Here is an 18339-nt window from a genome sequence, read left to right as displayed (position 1 = left end):
TCCATAGCTGGAAGGATGAGGACTGCAACATGGGGCATCAAATGAAAAATTAAAGGAAGAAAATGGATAAGGGGTCTTCAGAGCTGTAGAAGGGGAGCAGAGAGACCAAGGTTGCGGTTGGAGCAGTTAGTGATTGTCAAAGGTAATTACGGAACTGCTCAGGACAGTAGTTCCACAGTTAACCTTGCAACCAAGGTTTCATTTTCATCTCTGGTTTCAGCCCGTATCTCACTTTGGCCCCAAAACTCTCCCCATCTATTGTTTGTTTATTCTTGGGACCTGATTCCGATCTCTCTTGTTTTACAGTGCTATGTAAATTCATTCATTTTCAGTGAAGTTATTCCTGATCTTTGTTGATTTAGCTGGGAGAAGAATCATGCCCACAAGTATAGAGGGGAGAGGTTTTTTGCAAAATTTGAAGGAAAACATTGAAACCGTGTTCATATGTCAAGAAAGTAAAATGTACAGTGTTCAGGTTTCTAAAATGCTTTGTTTTTGCTGTTCTTTGTGAGGGCCTATAACACAGAAATACTCAATAAAAACAAGAAGAATCCAGTGCACAGAAGCCAGTACTGATCCTGGTAAGGGCTTTCAGAATGTAGTCCAGTAATTATAATGAAAGCCGACCATGAGGATGGTTCCCTGCACCTCCAGAGCATATTACTTTGGCAAAGCTCCAACAATGAGAGCCTGTTCCTGACAGCAGGGATCTTCACTCTCACCTATCTTGGCTCAAAATGGAATCTTTTCCCTCTGCACCTACCTCAAGACATTTCCTTCTTGAATCTCGTATTTTACATACTGCACTTCTGGGAGAAGCTGTCAGCACCCAAGGATTTAAACTGTTGTCTCTCCTGGCTTCCTCCATGAGGAAGGGATGCATGTCTCCTGTAGGCATCCATAGAAGAAGGATCTACGGAGATATTCCTTCCCTGCTTTTTTCACCCAGATGAGAGGTTGGGGAAGTGGCTATCACAATGTCTGTGGGTTCAAGGCAGTGAGTACAACCTGCCACTTCCATATAAAACAATCTTGATGTGGCTCCCTTACTGACATATGGAGCTGACATTCATGTTCTACTTCCCTGGTGAAATCTTCACACTAACCCAGCCCATGGGCAGAATATTGTTACACACACACACACACACACACACACACACACACACACACACACACACACACACACACACACACACACACCCCATCTCACTTGCAAGTGAGACAGGTGGTGCCATTTCTCCGTAAGACAATGGTACATCAGCTCCAAGCAGCACAAGAACTACACATTGAGCTGTCATCTCTAGCATACAGCTCTGTCGCATCTTATGTGCATTTAAGATGCGTGATTTCAGCTTTACGCGATCGTCAAAAACAAAAAAAAAGAGAAAAATAACCATTTTAATACAGTACCTGTAGTGCGGGTGATTCCGCCCGCCATTCAACTCAATGTAATTTTGACTATACGCGGTTTTTGCTTTACACACTAAACGTGGAACAGAACCCCCATGTAAGATGAGACTCACCTGTATTTATAATACAATCTTTTTTCATGAGTTGCTTTTAATAACTTATTTAAAACTGTCCTTTGCTGAGAAACAGGTGATTTCCAATATAATTGCATTTTACAGTTACTTTTAGCAGACATTAATTTGCAATTAAACTATTCCTTTTTTCTTTCATAGTCTAAATTTGAAATTAAGATTTTAAGTTTAACTTAAAAAATGGTACTTTCTGTGGAAAATACTTCCTGCTTTGTTAAACAGTGACAAACAGATGGGTCAGAATTCATTTGTTTACATGTTATTAGGTTCATTTCACTTTAATTGGCTGAAAATAAAATGGTGATTAGCACTATGTAAATTTTATTCATCTTTTATAAAATGAATTAAGGGTTTTTTAAATTTTAATCAGGCACATAAAATGCTTAGTAAGAGAACACAGGCAATACAGGTTTTAGTTTAGATGCAGACATTGATATTCTTGGATTAGAACAGTTTATCTGGAGATAAAAATATATTGATGAATGAAACTCATATTGAAGATTTTACTTCATTTTCAAATGTATAGGACACAATTTTCAAAAGCAACCAGTGATTTTTTTTTGAGTGTTCAACTTGAGATGTAAATGTATGTTTAGGAATTGCTACACACCTCCTCTCTGAAAATCAAGCCACTTTAAGGTGGGTATCCTTAATTACTGTGTGTTTGTATACAAGATACACACATTCTATGTACAGAATGTATTCCCTCTGCCTAGTGATGCCATGAGTCAGAATCACCAAGCAAGTAGTCAAGAAGAAAAGTCCTGCATTTCTCCATCTTTCACTAGGGGTATGTCTTCACTACCAGCCGGATTGGCAGGCAGCGATTGTTCCAGCAGGGATCGATTTATTGCATCTAGTCTAGACATGATAAATCCATCCCTGAGTGCTCTCCCGTCAACTCCTGTACACCAGCTCGGTGAGAGGCACAGGCACAGTTGATGGTGGAGCGGCAACAGTCGACTCACCGCAATGAAGACACCACAGTAAGTCGATCAAAGTACGTCGACTTCAGCTACATTATTCACATAGCTGAAGTTGCGTAATTAGATCGATTTCCCCCCCAGTGTAGACCAGGCCACAGTGGAGCTCCTCCTCCTTCTCCTCTGCAGGTTTGATCGATAGCAGCTGTGTGTTTGTTCAGCTATCTCCTTTAGTGCTGCCATCTCCTGTGACTGCAAGAGAGTAGATGGAAGGCAATCGTGGCCATCTCAGTGCTTCTGTACACCTTGGACTAGACGTGGAAAACCATGATGCTTGGTGATGGTCATCAAAATGTGTGGGTTCCATCTCCTCCAGTGATTGAATTTAAGCCAACATTCTCAAGATTAGGGATGCTGGTTACTTTTGTACGCTGTGGTAAAATGCAATGTATTGCACTCATTATTCTACCTTTTCAGTCTCTACTATTTGCGGGGTCTGTTGATGCTGAAGAAAGTTAGAAATGGACACACTGTGTATCATTTTTATTGTGTGTTTGTGTATGTGTGTTTGTGTGTGTGTGTGTGCACGTCCAAGTGGTGGGTTCCATCTCCTTTTCACTTTGTAAGTACAAATACTTATAACTGAGCACAGTTTCAACTTGTGTTTTGTTTGCCTGTACTTGTAAACTGGACAAAAGGAGGCAAATGGAATCGTGTATGGATGTTACCCAGTAAACGACAGTTCTGAGTCCCCTTCCTAAGATCTAGCTGCTGTGCTGTGAATCTAGTTTCTTTCACTACTAGGCTTATGTGGGAATTGTTGGGTTTTCTGTAGCGTCTGCTTTTCATGCCTTGCAGCCTCACAATACCCCAAGGGCAAGGATAGCTACTTCTGTACCCAAGAGAAGTAAAACAAACATTCAGTCAATAGGACCAAATGCTGGTGTAGGTTATTGCCAACTTCTACAATGTGCATGGACACAGAGCGCTGAAGAGAGATGCTGCCAAGATTTTATGCATGCAAGAGCAAGTTTCTGGCTGCTGTTTGCTCATCTGGCCACTCCAAAAGAAATGTGGATGAACTCCAAGGTTAAGGATAATAAAAAAAATTACAATGGGAATACTGTCTTACTGCCCCAAAACTGAAAGATGTTCACATGCTCATGCTTGCTTTATAAAGTCAAGCGAACGACTGATTGTCATGATAACTTCCACTAAGTTTATACAAAGCTAGCTGAGACAAACAGTGCCATCATCTATTTCTCTGGCTTTCACTTCAAGAAGTCATTTAAAAAAACAACAACCCCAAATGCTGATTTGCTTTCAGTTGAATTACAGAACCTATAATGCCAGGCAGAACATTTCAAATTAATTTTCATCTTTTCAATTACTATGGAATCTCACTGGCTTGCACTTTTCTAATATGTAAAAATGAGGTTGGCCCTTGCCATTTCTCATGCAAAGGCTAAATAGCAGAATGCTCTAACAAGGCCTCATACTAATCAAAGTAACAATGTACTACAGTATTTCCTAGAACGCTGTGAAGTATTATAATAAAGAATTAAACCACATTTGGTCTAATAAACGTTTTGATGTGTTATCCTTTTCGGATACTCACTAATTCACAACATTAGTGATGTTCTAATCTACTCTAGTATAGTGCATAGCTGACTTTTTTCAAAATGATCTCTCTCTCTAAGGAATAAATGAAACTACAGAAACCTTTGGATAATATTTATCAGTACTTTATAATTTTGACCCATCTCATACGTTCAGAAGAAATTTAAGATACAAAATAAGTGCATCACTTCCATAACAGTTATCTAGCAGACTTTTGGCCACAGCCAGCAGTGTGGTGGAACTGCTTTGCATTGTACTGCTAGTGGATTCTGCCTGCAAAGTTGGCATAAATGGGCATGAGAGGATTACGCCAGCATAAGGGGAGTCCTCCAGTGGCATAGAACAGGTATAGTGGTTTCTATACCCCTCCCTTCCTTTGTTCTTTAGCAAAGGAGGTGTCAGAGAGAGTTTTAGCCATGACCCCTCCCTCCCCCTCCGCCCACTCCCGGATCTGTGCGTTGTGATCTTCAACCACAGTCAAGGATCTAGTTCTTCATCTCTATTTCATCAAGTCAGAATACCATGGAGAATATCTGTTCCTAACTTTCAAGATGTAGGATAAGTAGACATCTGGAATCTTCATTGACATAAGTTTTTTCTCTTTAAACACTGCTTCCTGAATCCTAGAAATTTAGCAGTCATTATGGGGAACTTTATTTTTAGGGCATAGATTACCAACATATTCATGCTATGGAAATTCCTTCTGTCTGTACATCCCACATTCTCTGTTAGAGCCACAAAGCCAGTATTAGCACTTTTTGTTAATCTCTGAATATCAGGAAGACACTGAATGTAATATTACAAGCCTTGTAGTGTGGTAGAATGTACTGCATAACTAAATGCATTGCAGGGCAGCTTGCATAAGGCACCCAAGTAGTCATTTTTCAGTTTCCTGCTTGGGGTTCTGTTTTTGGTACCAAGAAATGCCTTGGTCACTTGCTTCAAGTCTTGTTTTTTTATCCAAGCCGATGCCTGTGAGCGACCTGCACTCCAGCTGTTTAAAGTGTATGGGTGAATCTCACATATCAAATTTGTAAGGACTTGAAGTCTAGGACCAAAAAAAATAGAGAGGCCAGGCTGAAGTTTCTTTTAACGGAAGCTGTGCTGAGACGGCCAACAGGTCTTCCCACACAGAGAGAACAACCACTTCATAAACAGTGAGAAGTGCTCTGCCAGCGTTGGCAGAGGCGGCATCTCGTCACAATCTCCGGTGCAGAGGAAGAAGCATAAGGCTTCTAAGGAAAAGACTGGAAAAGGAAGATCTCTAGGTCCTAAACCACACCAGGAAGGGGGATAGAGAATTGAGTAGAGTACATCCTAAATCTAAGCACTCATCCAGGTTAACAGCTAAGGAGGGCACTGTTGACTCCAGCGCTGGGACAGGTACTGTCAAGTCTGATACCTGAAACAGCATCTGTAACTTCTACGGTGCTGTTGTTTTCAGTTACTCACCAAACAGCAGCAATTATATTACCAACAATGGCAGAGGTGTTTGCGGCAACAAAGGACTCGTTGTCTTTGTCAGTGCTGGTTTTCCCAGCAGTGCAGGAAATCGCTCCCATGGTATCATCAGCACTCACTGAATCAGTTCAATCACTGCAGTGCCCAGTTCTGCATCAGCCTCTTGTTTCTCAGAGCTCTCATCCTACAGTTCTGTCAAGGGAAAAACTGGGGTAATGATTGCCAGGAGGGGTCCATTCATCCCAGCTCTGCTGAGAGGCAGTCTGACTCTGGGATTTCTGCATTGCCAGTTCAAACAACCTCACAGCCTCTTGGGCTATGTCTATTCTAGAGACCTTACAGCGGCTGCACCACTGTAAGATCTCTTGTGTAGCTGCTCTGTGTGGACAGGTGAGCTCTCTCATTGACATAATTAAATCACCCCCAAAGAGCAGTGGTAGCTTGGCTTTGGCTGCACTGGTTCTCCACTCTCCTCTCTCTTTCATAAAAGCTCCAATTTTGTTTGTGTTGGACTCAGACCTAATTTCCCAAGATCCTATTTGCCTACTTCACTCAAACCTGCAGGCGCTTCATTTAACAGCGTGGATAGAGTCTCCATGGCTAGACCCTGGGGAAGAATCTTGTTCAAAAGAGGTTCAGGATGTGTTTTTAAGTAGTAGGAAGCCATATACTAGATCTACTTACTTGGTGAATTGGAAACAATTCTCTATCTGTTCCCAATAATCAGAAGTTTTACCGAGACATTTTTCAATCCATCTTATCTTGGACTCTCTCTTATACTTAAAATAACAAGGGCTGGTTGTTATCTGCTAGAAGGACTTTGGTAGAACTATCTTAGCTTTCTACCCTCAGGTCGATAATCGCTTTGTATTTTCTACTAAGATGTCAATTATATTTTTGAAAGGCCTGGAGTGGTTATATTCTCACAAGATATATACAAGATTCTGTTCCCCTCTGGGACTTGAACTTGACATTGTTAGAGCTTGGGCCTTCCTTTGAGCTTTTAGCTACCTGCTCCTTACTACATATGTCAATGAAGGTGGCATTTTTGGTGGCCATCACTTCTGTTAGGAGAGTAGGTGAACTACATGCGCTAATGTCTGACCCCATTCTATATAACTTTCTTTAAACATAAGGTTTACCTACATCCTCATCCAGTTTGTTTCAAAAGTGCTGGCCAGCTTCAATATTAACCAAGTGATTTACTTATTGTCATCCTTCCCAAAGTCTAACTCAAATAAAGATGAGGAAAGGCTACATACAGTAGACATCAGAAGAGCATTGGCTTTCTATTTCAACAGGTCCAAGCAGTTCCTCTTGTCTTCCCAGCTGTTCGTGGAAATCGCAGACAGGATGAAAGGGCTCCCAGTCTCTTCTCTTAGAGGATTTCATCATGGATAGTCTCCTTTATTCACTTGTGCAAAGATTTGGCTAGTAGTAGTCCCCCAAGCAGAGTGACAGTACATCTGACAAGATGCCAAGTGGCTTCTGTGGCCTTTCTAGCTGAAGTGCCTATCATAGATATTTGTAGAGCAGGAACCTGGTCTTAGACGAACACATTTCCATCCATGGTGCCATCACTCTGTATTATAAAAATGATATCAGATTTGAGAGAGCTGTTCTTCAGTCCTAGTTCAGATAGACTCCTATCCCACCTCCTGATTTCATGGCTTGTGATTCACCAAGAGTGGAATGCGCATGTGCAATCACTCAAAGAAGAAAAAAAGTTACTAGCTTGTTCTGTAACTGTTGTGGTTTGAGATGTGCTGTACACATTCATTCCATGACCTGCCCTCCTACCCCTCTGCATCTGAGTTTCCGGCAAGAAGAAACAGAGGGGATCAACGGTGCTGCTCCTTTTATGTCTGTTAACCAGTGTGCGCGGCAGTAGAGGGTGCTCAATCTGATCTCATGGGCACCTCTAAGGGAAAAAGTTTCTGACGTCCGTGACAGGGTGCACACACATTAAGAGTGCAATGGATGTGGAGCAAAGGACATGGATAACGGTGAGAGAAGCTTTCATAGATTTTAAGGCCAGAAAGGACCATTATGATAATCTAGTCTGACCTACTGCATAACACAGGCCATTAATCTGTTTTAACATTCTCTCCTTTTCTGTTAATACATTAAAATTAGGGAGTAAGGTCAGGAATAGTGTTGGGATGTAGGTAAATGATAAAATAGTAAGTTTTGTAGGAGGGATTTGAAGGAGGGGAGAGTACTGTCACATGGGACATGCTGAGAAAGACGTTCCAGGCATCCCAGGTGGCAAGAGAAAAGTTGATCAACACTTCAACCTCCGTGGCCACACTTTAGCAGACCTTAAGGTGGCCATCCTGCAGCAAAAAAACTTCAGGACCAGACTTCAAAGAGAAACTGCTGAGCTTCAGTTCATCTGCAAATTTGACACCATCAGCTCAGGATTTAACATAGACTGTGAATGGCTTGCCAACTACAAAACCAGTTTTTCCTCCCTTGGTTTTCACACCTCAACTGCTAGAACAGGGCCTCATCCTCCCTGATTGAACTAACCTCGATATCTCTAGCTTGCTTGCATATATATACCTGCCCCTGGAAATTTCCACTACATGCATCTGACGAAGTGGGTATTCACCCACAAAAGCTCATGCTCCAAAACGTCTGTTAGTCTATAAGGTGCCGCAGGATTCTTTGCTCCTTGAGGTTGAAAACCAGAACAGAAGGAAGAGGAGTTGCTGAGTGTATGTTGCAAGCAAGCAGTTGGGGCTTTATAGACAAAAATAAAATGCCAGCCTTTAAAATAGTTTATATTTTTCTAAGCAGTTTTACTGTCAGTTAGTTCCACTGGTTTCTCACATGATTGTTTGAAAATTTTGTGTTCAATATGTTTTAAATATAAGCATTCACTTTGGAAGGAGAGAACTTGGACTAGTAGAGACATCCCCATTTGATGTGATTAACACATGGAAGATGATGTTTTAAATGAAAAAATACTGTGATGACTGCAATGCCATGCAATTTCATAAATGTTTTTATGGTGCTGCTACTGTAAGTGATCAGTTTATATAGCGTCATTGTTTTATAAGCAAGCACTAAATATGCTGATTATCATTGCATAATGTTATTCATCGAGGAGCTCCTAGTGCAGAGGTTTCAAAACTTCCCTTATTGCGTACACCTTCCAGATCTGTTGGTTGCTCGTACAAATTTTAATATATATTAACACATAATATATAAGACTATAATGATCATACATATCATTTACGGTTTTAGTTTTAATGTATGCTTACATTTGATCAACTTAAACAATGGTTTAATAGTACTACTCACCATTAATGTAATGGAGGAGGTGGTTCGAGCACAGGCGCATAATGTTTGGAGTGATAGTTTGAGTTGTAAGTTGTTTTCAACACAAAGACACTGTCGATACTGTGATTTCATTCTAGTGAGTGATGAAGATCCACTTTCAAACAGGTAAGTTATAATAAATGGCATCAAAACCTTGACAGCCCTGTCTGACAATTCAGGAAACTCTGCTCACATTTCCAAAACTCAGCAAATGGCTTTTGTTGGAACTCAGCCTTGATGTCCAGGAGATTCTCTTGTTCTTTTATTGACAAGTCTTGTGGCATGGGCAATGCAGAAAAATTTGTGAAAGGGTAGTGGACCCATCTGTTTGCATTGAGGGAAGGTACTCATGTAATTGTCTCACCAATTCAGTGAGATGTTGCTTGATGTCACTTTTAACACTGTCCTGCAACTGTAGTTCCTTCGTTGTCAGGAATTCATGCAATTCATGCATGTTTGGGAAAATTTCAGTGTTCTTTTCCTCCACAGAGTGAATCCTTTTTATCACTGACTCAGTTTTGTCCTGGACATTGAAGATGGTTGTATTCAGCCCATGAAGTTCTATACTTAGCTCATTCAGGCGAGAGAATATATTTGACAAGTAGCTCAGATTGTGTCCTGCAGACAGTGAGAGAGTGGGGATGGGTAGTCTGTAAAGAATACCTTGACTTTGGAGTGAAGTTCAAAGAAACGTGCCAAGAGCTAGCCCCTTGATAGCCATTGAACATCTGTGTGGAGCAATAGATTGACATGCTCGTTTCCCATCTCATTACATAGAGCGGAAAAGATTCTGGGATTCAAGGGTCGAGCTTTTATAAAGTCCAGCACCTTCTTCAAGGTGCTAGGCATAATTTTGGCAACAAATACTTCCCTATGTGTACTGCAGTGCCCCCACATCGCATTGGGAGTGACCTCTGTGATACGTGTCACTACTCCACTGTGCCTGCCAGTCACTGGCTTTGCTCCACTGGTGCAGATACCAATACATTGTGACCAGATGATATCATATTGGTTTTATGAAGCTGTCAAGCAACCAGAAAATCTCCTTAGCTGCTGTTCTGGTAGGCAGTGACTGGCAAAACAAAATGTCCTCCTGTTTTATACCTTTGTAAATGTACTGCACAGACACCAGAAGGTGAGCTAAGCCTGCCATGTGTGTGGATTCGTCCAGTTACAGAGCAAAGTACTGGCTGCTAGTGACATGGTTCACTAATTGAGTTAGGATATCATTGGCCATATCATCTATTCAATGTGACACTGTTGTTTGACAATGGCACTAACTGAATTAATTTTGGGGCCTTCTCTCCAAGCATACCATGTCTGCAGCCACAGGTAATATTAGTTATACTCTGCTGTGGTGTGAGGTTTTCCTGACTTCAGAATTCTGTAACTCATTAAGTATGATGCTTCAAGAGCCTTAATATTTTCATCGGCGGCAGCAGCAGAGTACAAAACTTCCTTGCTTGCCATTAGCTCTGCCCACATCCAATATAAAATTCTGATGATTTGTCCTAGTTCGTGTTTTGTTTCCAACTGTCTGCGTAGAGGAGATCGTTTTAGGCTATTATTTGATAAGACTTCACCACATAACACACACTGCAGCTGAGGGTATTCACTGACTGTAGTCCAAGTAAATCCCATGTTGATGTACTTTTCCTCATATTTATGTCTCTTTGATACAGATCCTGTTTCGTCCCTTGTGTCAGTGTTTCTCTTCACAGGCTCAGATCCATATGTTGAGTCATCCCCCCAGCAGTTTCAGCATGCTTCTCATCACTGATACTTTGGGTGTTCTGCTTTAGCCGTGTCTTTAGCCACCTTTCCATATTTCACTCCCACGTACAGATATAGTGCGACATATATGATCGGAACCTTCCCCTCCCCCCGCTCAGTTAGACTGAACAGTTGCTGAACCTGCACTGTACAGCGTCTCTTTGTATCTGTGTTCTCATTGTATATCTTGAAGTAAATTAACTATCATATTTTATATAACAAATTCCCCTAGAGTTTTAAAGCTTGGTCTGAGTAGCCTGTTATGAAAATGCAAAAAATTAAATAAACAAAATCCTCCATTACATAATTCCTCTCAGGTACCTCCCAGAGATGTCTAGCATGCTCCCGGGTACACACATCACAGTTTGGGAACCCCTGTTCTAGGAGATTGTGCTCCATTCCTTTCCCAGGTTCTAGGCTGTGATGTTACAGTGCACAGATTTCTGTATGTTGTGTTCTGAAGGGTCTATGCCAAGGGACCAGTCTTTGTTGTAATCTCATTGTTACAAATTCCAATTTGATATTCTCAAGGGTTTTAACCAAACACAGTCCCTATTGTGCTCTATAAGGGTCTTCAAATGCTGGTGATATATGAAGCGTTGCAGTGTCTGGACCGAGTGATATGCCGTTAATGCTGCTATGGCTGTCTGAATTCCTTTGCCTCTATCAACTGATGTCAGAAGAACCTTTTCTCTACTTAGAGTTGCAAACAAGGGCAGGTTGTGTCTAATACTGTGTTCCTTCAGCGGTGCAGTTGAGCATCTTCTTTGCCCTCATCCTGACAGCAGCACATTTGACTGAGGCTTGAGACTTTTTGGTGCAATAACTCACAGATTTCTTTCTTCTCTGTGCGATAGCCCTTTTCCATTAAGCATATAATTTATTATTTTCATTATTCTTTGCTCCTGTGGGATTCATTATGCTACATTTGTCTGCATTCATCTGCTTTTGTCATTTATTAGCCCAGGTTCTTATTTAAATGTTCTAAATCTTTGTTCCTATTTCTGCCTCGTTCTTCGTTTGTTTGCTGTTCCTTCAAATTTTGAGTCAGAAGAGTGAATACTATTTAGGTCATTCCTAGTGACTTGTCTGCTGTGGGAATAACTGAATAGGTTTCCAGTGCATAATGATATGCAAATAATGTATTTCTGTCTTGCATGGGAATAGACTAAATATATATGCAAGCTCTGTATGACTTTAATAGGGTTGGCAGCATCATAATATACCATGTGCTGTTGTTGTATAGTATCTGATATGTGTACACGTGTGTGTGTGCATGTGTGCTCACTGTAGCTGAGGGCACAGGAATCTATTTTAAATATTTCTCTGTGAGAATTTAATATGTGAGCAACATACTGTACTCTGTAAGGGAAGTGTTAAAGCCAGTGGTAGATCTGATTTACTTTGCTTGCATAAGCTACAGGAATTACTTTAAGCACCAAAAATAAAACTGAAGATTCCTATCAGGTTATCACTCTGGTTGATATCACTAGTAGAGCTTCTCCATGTGTGGAGAAGAAAAATAAACTGAAAAAAAGATGTAAGTTCAGAAGCTTCTTTTTAAAATTACTCGTTCCACTAGATCTTGCCAGCAGTGTGTGTGTGGTAGGGGGCGGGGAGTAAGGCTTGTGAAGAAAAGTACTTTTTAAAATCAAACTCCTTTTTAGCTACCTTTATACTAGTTTCTAGAGCATTTCACAAAACAGATGCTTTCTTTAAAAAGCCTTGTTTAGTGAGCCTTTCTGTGTGAGATAGTACGTTCTTCCTAAAACTTCATTTCACTGAAATTAACTGATATTTCCATTGAGAATGGCTTACATAAGCACAAAGGGAGGTTTAGTGGTTTAGACGTCCATCAAATAAACTGCATAACTAAAAAGAGAGGATGCCAAGCCTCCCGCTCTTGTACTTGAAAGTATTGTGTTCCCTCTCATGGGAACTCAAGATTTAGAGAAATTATAAAGGCTTTGCACAAAAACAGAGAGTTAGAATTAATTTTTGCCTAAGCAGGGAAGTGTCAAAAGCCTATTATGGTAATTTTTCAATTTTGTCTTAACTATTCACACATTTTAAAATAGTTGTACAATTGAGAACAGGCATAATTGATGTGGGTTTTCTTTTTCCAGTCCAGCATAAAATGTAGTTTAGATGCACTTGGGGGTTTCAGGCAAAGTAGGTGTGCTAATTAAGTTGTTGACATTTTTCATATCATAGTGAGAAAATTTGCTTAATGGGTTGAAAATCATATTCCATAGAACAGTTTTCCCTATTGTTAATTACATCTTATGTACAGACATGACTCTGAAGTGGAGACAAATTAAATGCCAAAACACTAGTCAAAACAAAAGTGTATTTCACAGTGCTGGAATTTTCAGCTGAAGAACCTGAGTTATCGTCGTTCTCTCTTAACTAAACAGTGTTGAAAGTCAACATGGAAACAAAACTTTTTTTATCTAGCAATTTTTCTGCTGGAAAATGTTGACTTTTAGAAGCTGAAAACATCAAGGAGTGAAGAGGTTCTAACAGATTTTCTAATAAATTATTTTAGCCATTAATGGCCTAATACAATTAAAATGTTTAAAAGTGTGTCTACATCTCAGCAACACAATGCTGGGGACGAGTTAATGTAGTTAAAAAAACACAAAACTTGATCCATGCAAAAGTTGGAGGGATTTTTCTAAGTAAGGGAAAACCTTCTGATTTATCAAATCTTTTAAATTATGTAATGGAATTGGCTTTTTATTTTGGTGAACAGGGTATTTAGCAATAGAAAAGGTGAAATATACTTATTCCTTCAAAGCTGCTCTTATCATGTGATCCATTTAACTGTGCTGGATCAAACTCTTTCCCATCACTTTCAATGAGACAAACATTCGAATGCTGTTTGTAGTATTAAATACTAAAATGTACAATATTTTAAATTATTTTTGTTGGCAGACAGGATTTGGGAATTGTATATACGTTGTGACAAAGTTCCTCCTCTACCTTGGTGGGTCCTACGCTTATTGGCAGATTTGCTCACCTCAGTGATCTTCCCCACAGTCTGGATCAACTCCTCCTGTGTCTGATCAGGAGTTGGGAGGTTTGGGGGGAATCCGGGCCCACCCTCTACTCTGGGTTCCAGCCCAGGCCCTGTGGATGCAGCTGTCTATAGTGCCTCTTATAACAGCTGCATGACAGCTACAACTCCCTGGGCTACTTCCCCATGGCCTCCTCCAAACATCATCTTTATCCTCACCACAGGACCTTCCTCCTGGTGCCTGATAACGCTTGTACTCCTTAATCCTCCAGCAGCAACCCTCTCACTCTCAGCTCCGTGTGCCTCTTGCTCCAGCTCCTCACCACACACTTCTCTCCTCTGCTGCCTCCTCGCCTGACTGGAGTAAGCTCCTTTTTAACCCAGGTGCCTCGATCTCCTGCCTAATTGGCGGGTAGATGATCTAATCAGCCTGTCTGCCTGAATCAGTTCTAGCAGGTTCCTGATTACTCTAGTGCAGCCCCTGCTCTGGTCACTCAGGGAACAGAAAACTACTCATCCAGTGACCAGTATATTTGCCCTCTACCAGACTCTTGAACCCCACTGGCCTGGGTCTGTCACAACATATAAACTGCAACCTTTCCCTCCCTGGGAGCCAGAGGGCCAGATTTTAGCTGTAAGTCACTGCTTGGAGCAAGGTGAGACGTGGCCAAGTGGAAATTGCTGAAGTTCTGGCTGGCTAAGCCAGAGTTCCTCTGTGGTCTTATTTACACTTGGAAATTATATTGTTTGAAGGGCAAAGATCTGTTGCAGTGGTGTACACAAACTGTAACCTGTAGAAGTGGCAGAGCTTCCATTCCAGCATGCACTGCTGGGGCTTTTATGACATTTGAGGCAAGCCATGGCCCAGAACTGCTTTTACTCTGTCCCCATTATGCACCTGAGGAGAGCTGGCCACATTCTTGTGACTGCACCCTTTCTTTTCCCAAATAGCTGTGAATGGGAGTTGCCTGCCTATTCACCATGTGTTTTTTGGGAGGAGTGGGGCAAAGGGTCATATTTGGTCTTGACCTCTTCCCCATAGGCTTAGTTCTCTTATTAGCAGTGGTATGGGATGTCGCATTTATTTAAATGTAGCCGCAGAATTAAAAAAATGAGCAGCTTTGTGATGTACTTGCAATCTTCAGATGAAGGGTGATGTATATGCACAGAACATCAGTAGTGTTTATCACTAACTTTATTGCATAAATACCACTACTCACATGGGGCCTTAGGATCCAGTCCTGCAAGCTTCTGCACTGGCTTGCCTTCAGACATGATGGGGCCCACTGATTTCAGTGGGGACCATTTGTGTGACTAAAGTTACACACATGCAGGACTGGGACCTTTGTTAATAAAACATGATTATTCAAACGATGTGCAGAAGACTGTCCAAGAAATAAGATATAATTTCAGTTTCTGACTATAATTTAGTATTCTTGCACATTTTCATTACTTTATGTAATAAATAACTTTGGCATTTATTAAACATGCATTTGACTTTATTCTAATTGTTTCCTTCTGTATGGCAGCTTCTGTGATCGGCAATATTTACTTAAATAGGATTTCACTGAACAGTAAAATTAACAATTCTGGCTTTGTTAATTTAATGTGCTGTGCACAGCATTTCTTCTTCTGAGTACGAACAGATACAACAGAAATTGTTACCTGTAAGCCCCCATTGATAAAGTAATGCTGCTGTTACTGTTATCATGTTTTGATATAAATCTCATCAATTTAATCTTGGTATATTTAGCACTGTTGTGATGGCAATTATCTTTTTTGACACTCTCTCAGATGTAGACACTCCTAGCTCCAAGTATATTTACATATTCATCTCACTTAATTGTTGTGTAATTTTAATGAGAGTTATATTGGTGGGTTTTGTGTTAAGTTAATTATATTTTGTTTACCCTTCAGTAGCACCTTGTGAGGATTGTGGCAGTGTAATGCACAAGCCCATCTTGACAGAATTTGATGAATAGCTAGAGATAGAGGTATTGGCAGGCTGCTCACCAGTGCCATGTCTAGAATTTGTTTTCCTTATTAATTCAGAAAGGCTGGAATTCGATAAAATCATTTCCATTTTCAGAGTGAACAGAGAAAGTAAATGAATAAAGACTGCAGTAATGGAACCATTGTGTTTGTGTTGTTGAACAGGCAGGGCAGTGTCACATTTTATTGTTCCCTGTGAAAATTATTTGTGCATGTGGTTTCTTTGTGGAATCAGTTTCTGCTCTGTTGGCTAGATTTCTCTTTGCTGGGTATCACTTTTACCTAGCCCAACCCTACTGGTGGTTATGGGGTTGGCCCATTCCAGCTCAGTAATTGTAATCCACAGTTCGGTGCCCCCGGGAGCAGTTCAAGTCCATTGGCTCTACAGTGTCATTTTGTTAGTGGGGGTGCCTTTCAGGGGGTTCATGCAGAGAATGCTCCCAGTGCCAGCAGAGTGCACGCACATACAAGGATAAAAATGAGCTTGTGGATATGGGTGATATGGGAGTGTCTGGAGGAAGTGGCTGTTTATTAACGGCATGAGTTTAACATGGATATGCAAGTGGGATGGGAAGCACTGTTGTTTAAATTAATGAAAGTGAGGTTTAAAATGGTGCCTGAGGATGAGTGGAGGCTTTGGAGGAGTGAGCTTTTGTGATGGAACAGAGCAAGCTCCATTTTTTTTGTTTAATACAAATAATCTTATTTTGTAGCATTCATAAAACTAATTTTTAGTCAGTTTGCTGCTCATTTCTGTAAGGGGACTAATAGTATTGAAGCTTGGATCAGACATAGTGTAGACAGGCAATGCACACAGAGAACTAAATCCTGACCTGCTACGCTGCTGTGCTTTTCAAGCTGAGGAACTAATATAGTTGTTGCAATTCCAAACTCCTCCGTATCCCTGGGTTACAGTATCCCCAATCTAATACTGAGGGGGATGTAGTTTCACCTTCACTCTGTCCTAGTCCTTAGAGAGAGAGTGTGTGTGTGTACGTACATATGATTGGTAAAATTTAAATGAATTTATATTATAGTGTACAGTATATCCTATCAGTCTAGATGATGATGATATTATAATGAGTTTTTATGTTGGTTACTTTACAGTTAAGTATAATAAAAATAAATATAATAAACATAAATGGTTGTTTATCCCTTTGTATTTAAAAAATGGATATAGATTGTTAGTTTGTGACGTGTTTTTTCTTGTCTTTCTGTTCCTTTTAAACGGCTATAACTTGTTCCTCGATAATATTCCTTGTGCCTGTAGAATACTTACCTTGATCTAGTCAGCGATCTTTAGTGCATTTTACTCTGAAGGGCTTGGTGTTCTACTCTGAATACTTTGAAAACGAGAAATATTTCCTGCCTCTCTCTTCAAGAAATCTGGTCATGAAGGGTGGCAGTTGTTTTTTGAGAGCTGTTTTTGTGCTAGAGCTACCATTTTGGGTTGTGCCTGCTGCTCTCCTTTGGGTGAACATGTAACTTAGGCTGTTGAAGAGACAGGGACTGGCCATCACTGTAGATAGTCATAGATCAGTATATAGAGTTGTGAATGATGTGTGGAGTTTCTAAACTGAGTGATTTCAGAAAGCGGCTGGATTTTTTTTTTGCCAGACTTGCATACACTAAGTTGAGTGAGTGAATGCAAAAATCACATAGTTCGGGATTGGGTGGGATGATATTAGTCTTTTCTTCTGCATTGCTCTTACCACACCAATCTCTATATTCCTCCTATTCTTTATTTTGACAGTCCCCTGTGCTTTTTCTGCCAAATATGCCTAGTGCCTAAGGGAGTGTATGTAATTCACAAGATCCTTGGTCTGGCTGTGGCAAGCGCACAGTTCCAGACTCTTCCACCACAACTTAGTTTACTGCAGTCAGGTGAGGTGAGTAACAGGCAGGTGAAGTGCAGCCAGGTTATCATCATTAATTTAAAAGAGCTGTAGTCTGTGTTTTCTTAAAAGGCTTACTACAGTGGAGGTAAATTGGTATTTACTCAGCTTAAGAGCTCTCCTTCTACAAAGAAGTGCTCTGTATTCCTAACCAGGTAGCATAAAACACTGAATTAGATGAAAAAGTATCAGGTGTATATTCATGGCACTAGGATGCACTGATACTTTCTCAGGTCCTTCCTGACAGGAGCCTGACCTTTGGGTCTCATTGTCTTTCGATGCTGCAGGCATGGCAAACATGCCTGTCTTGGTATGTACAATACATACCTGGCTAGTTTTGCTGCAGCAGACTGAGCCCAGGTCTCATCACATATTGACAATACTTAGGTTCTGTAGGCACTAGAATACCTAGCAGCAGTCAGTTGATTTAAGAATAGTTTGATCTTTTTTGTTGTTGTTTCTTTACACACACGATCTGTTGCTAGCATTCTGCTCTGTCTGTATAAACTTTGTAAAAATCCTGGCTGACCTGTTAGTGGAAAGCAGCTGAATACAATAGCAGGGTGGGGTTTTGAGAAGAAACTAACCAGTCTTTTAAAAAAGAGAAACTACAGTTTTGTCAGTTCTAAGTTGCCTGTCCTGCTTTTTCACTGAGAAACATATGCTTTGCGAGAGGAGAATGGCCATACTTTAACATGCTCACATAAATGAGGCAGATCCTTCTTACCTGCTTTCCTCTCCCCTCTGAGGTGTGTGCTCACTTCTCTCCTCAGCGTAATGCAGTTTGA

At 40.6% G+C, this 18339-nt stretch overlaps 1 protein-coding gene across 3 annotated transcripts in view; it reads left to right on the top strand.

Annotated features, from left to right (window-relative positions):
- Positions 1–18339, top strand: part of PIGK (phosphatidylinositol glycan anchor biosynthesis class K) — a 125565-nt gene that overhangs the window by 94184 nt on the left and 13042 nt on the right. Inside the window, exon 11 of one of the 3 annotated variants that reach the window (XM_075067729.1) lies at positions 2330–2517. The exons of the other annotated variants lie outside the window; for them this stretch is intronic. Within the exon in view, the coding sequence (XP_074923830.1) occupies positions 2330–2401 (72 nt within the window). The 3' untranslated portion in view covers positions 2402–2517. Of the gene's footprint in view, positions 1–2329; positions 2518–18339 lie in introns of those variants that run through there. 3 annotated transcript variants of the gene reach the window in all.

The sequence above is a fragment of the Chelonoidis abingdonii genome, chromosome 7 (genome assembly GCF_003597395.2).
Source record: "Chelonoidis abingdonii isolate Lonesome George chromosome 7, CheloAbing_2.0, whole genome shotgun sequence".
In the NCBI taxonomy this organism is placed as follows: Eukaryota; Metazoa; Chordata; order Testudines; family Testudinidae; genus Chelonoidis; species Chelonoidis abingdonii.
Note: the sequence above shows the minus strand (reverse complement) of the source record. Positions and strands in the feature narration are given on the sequence as shown.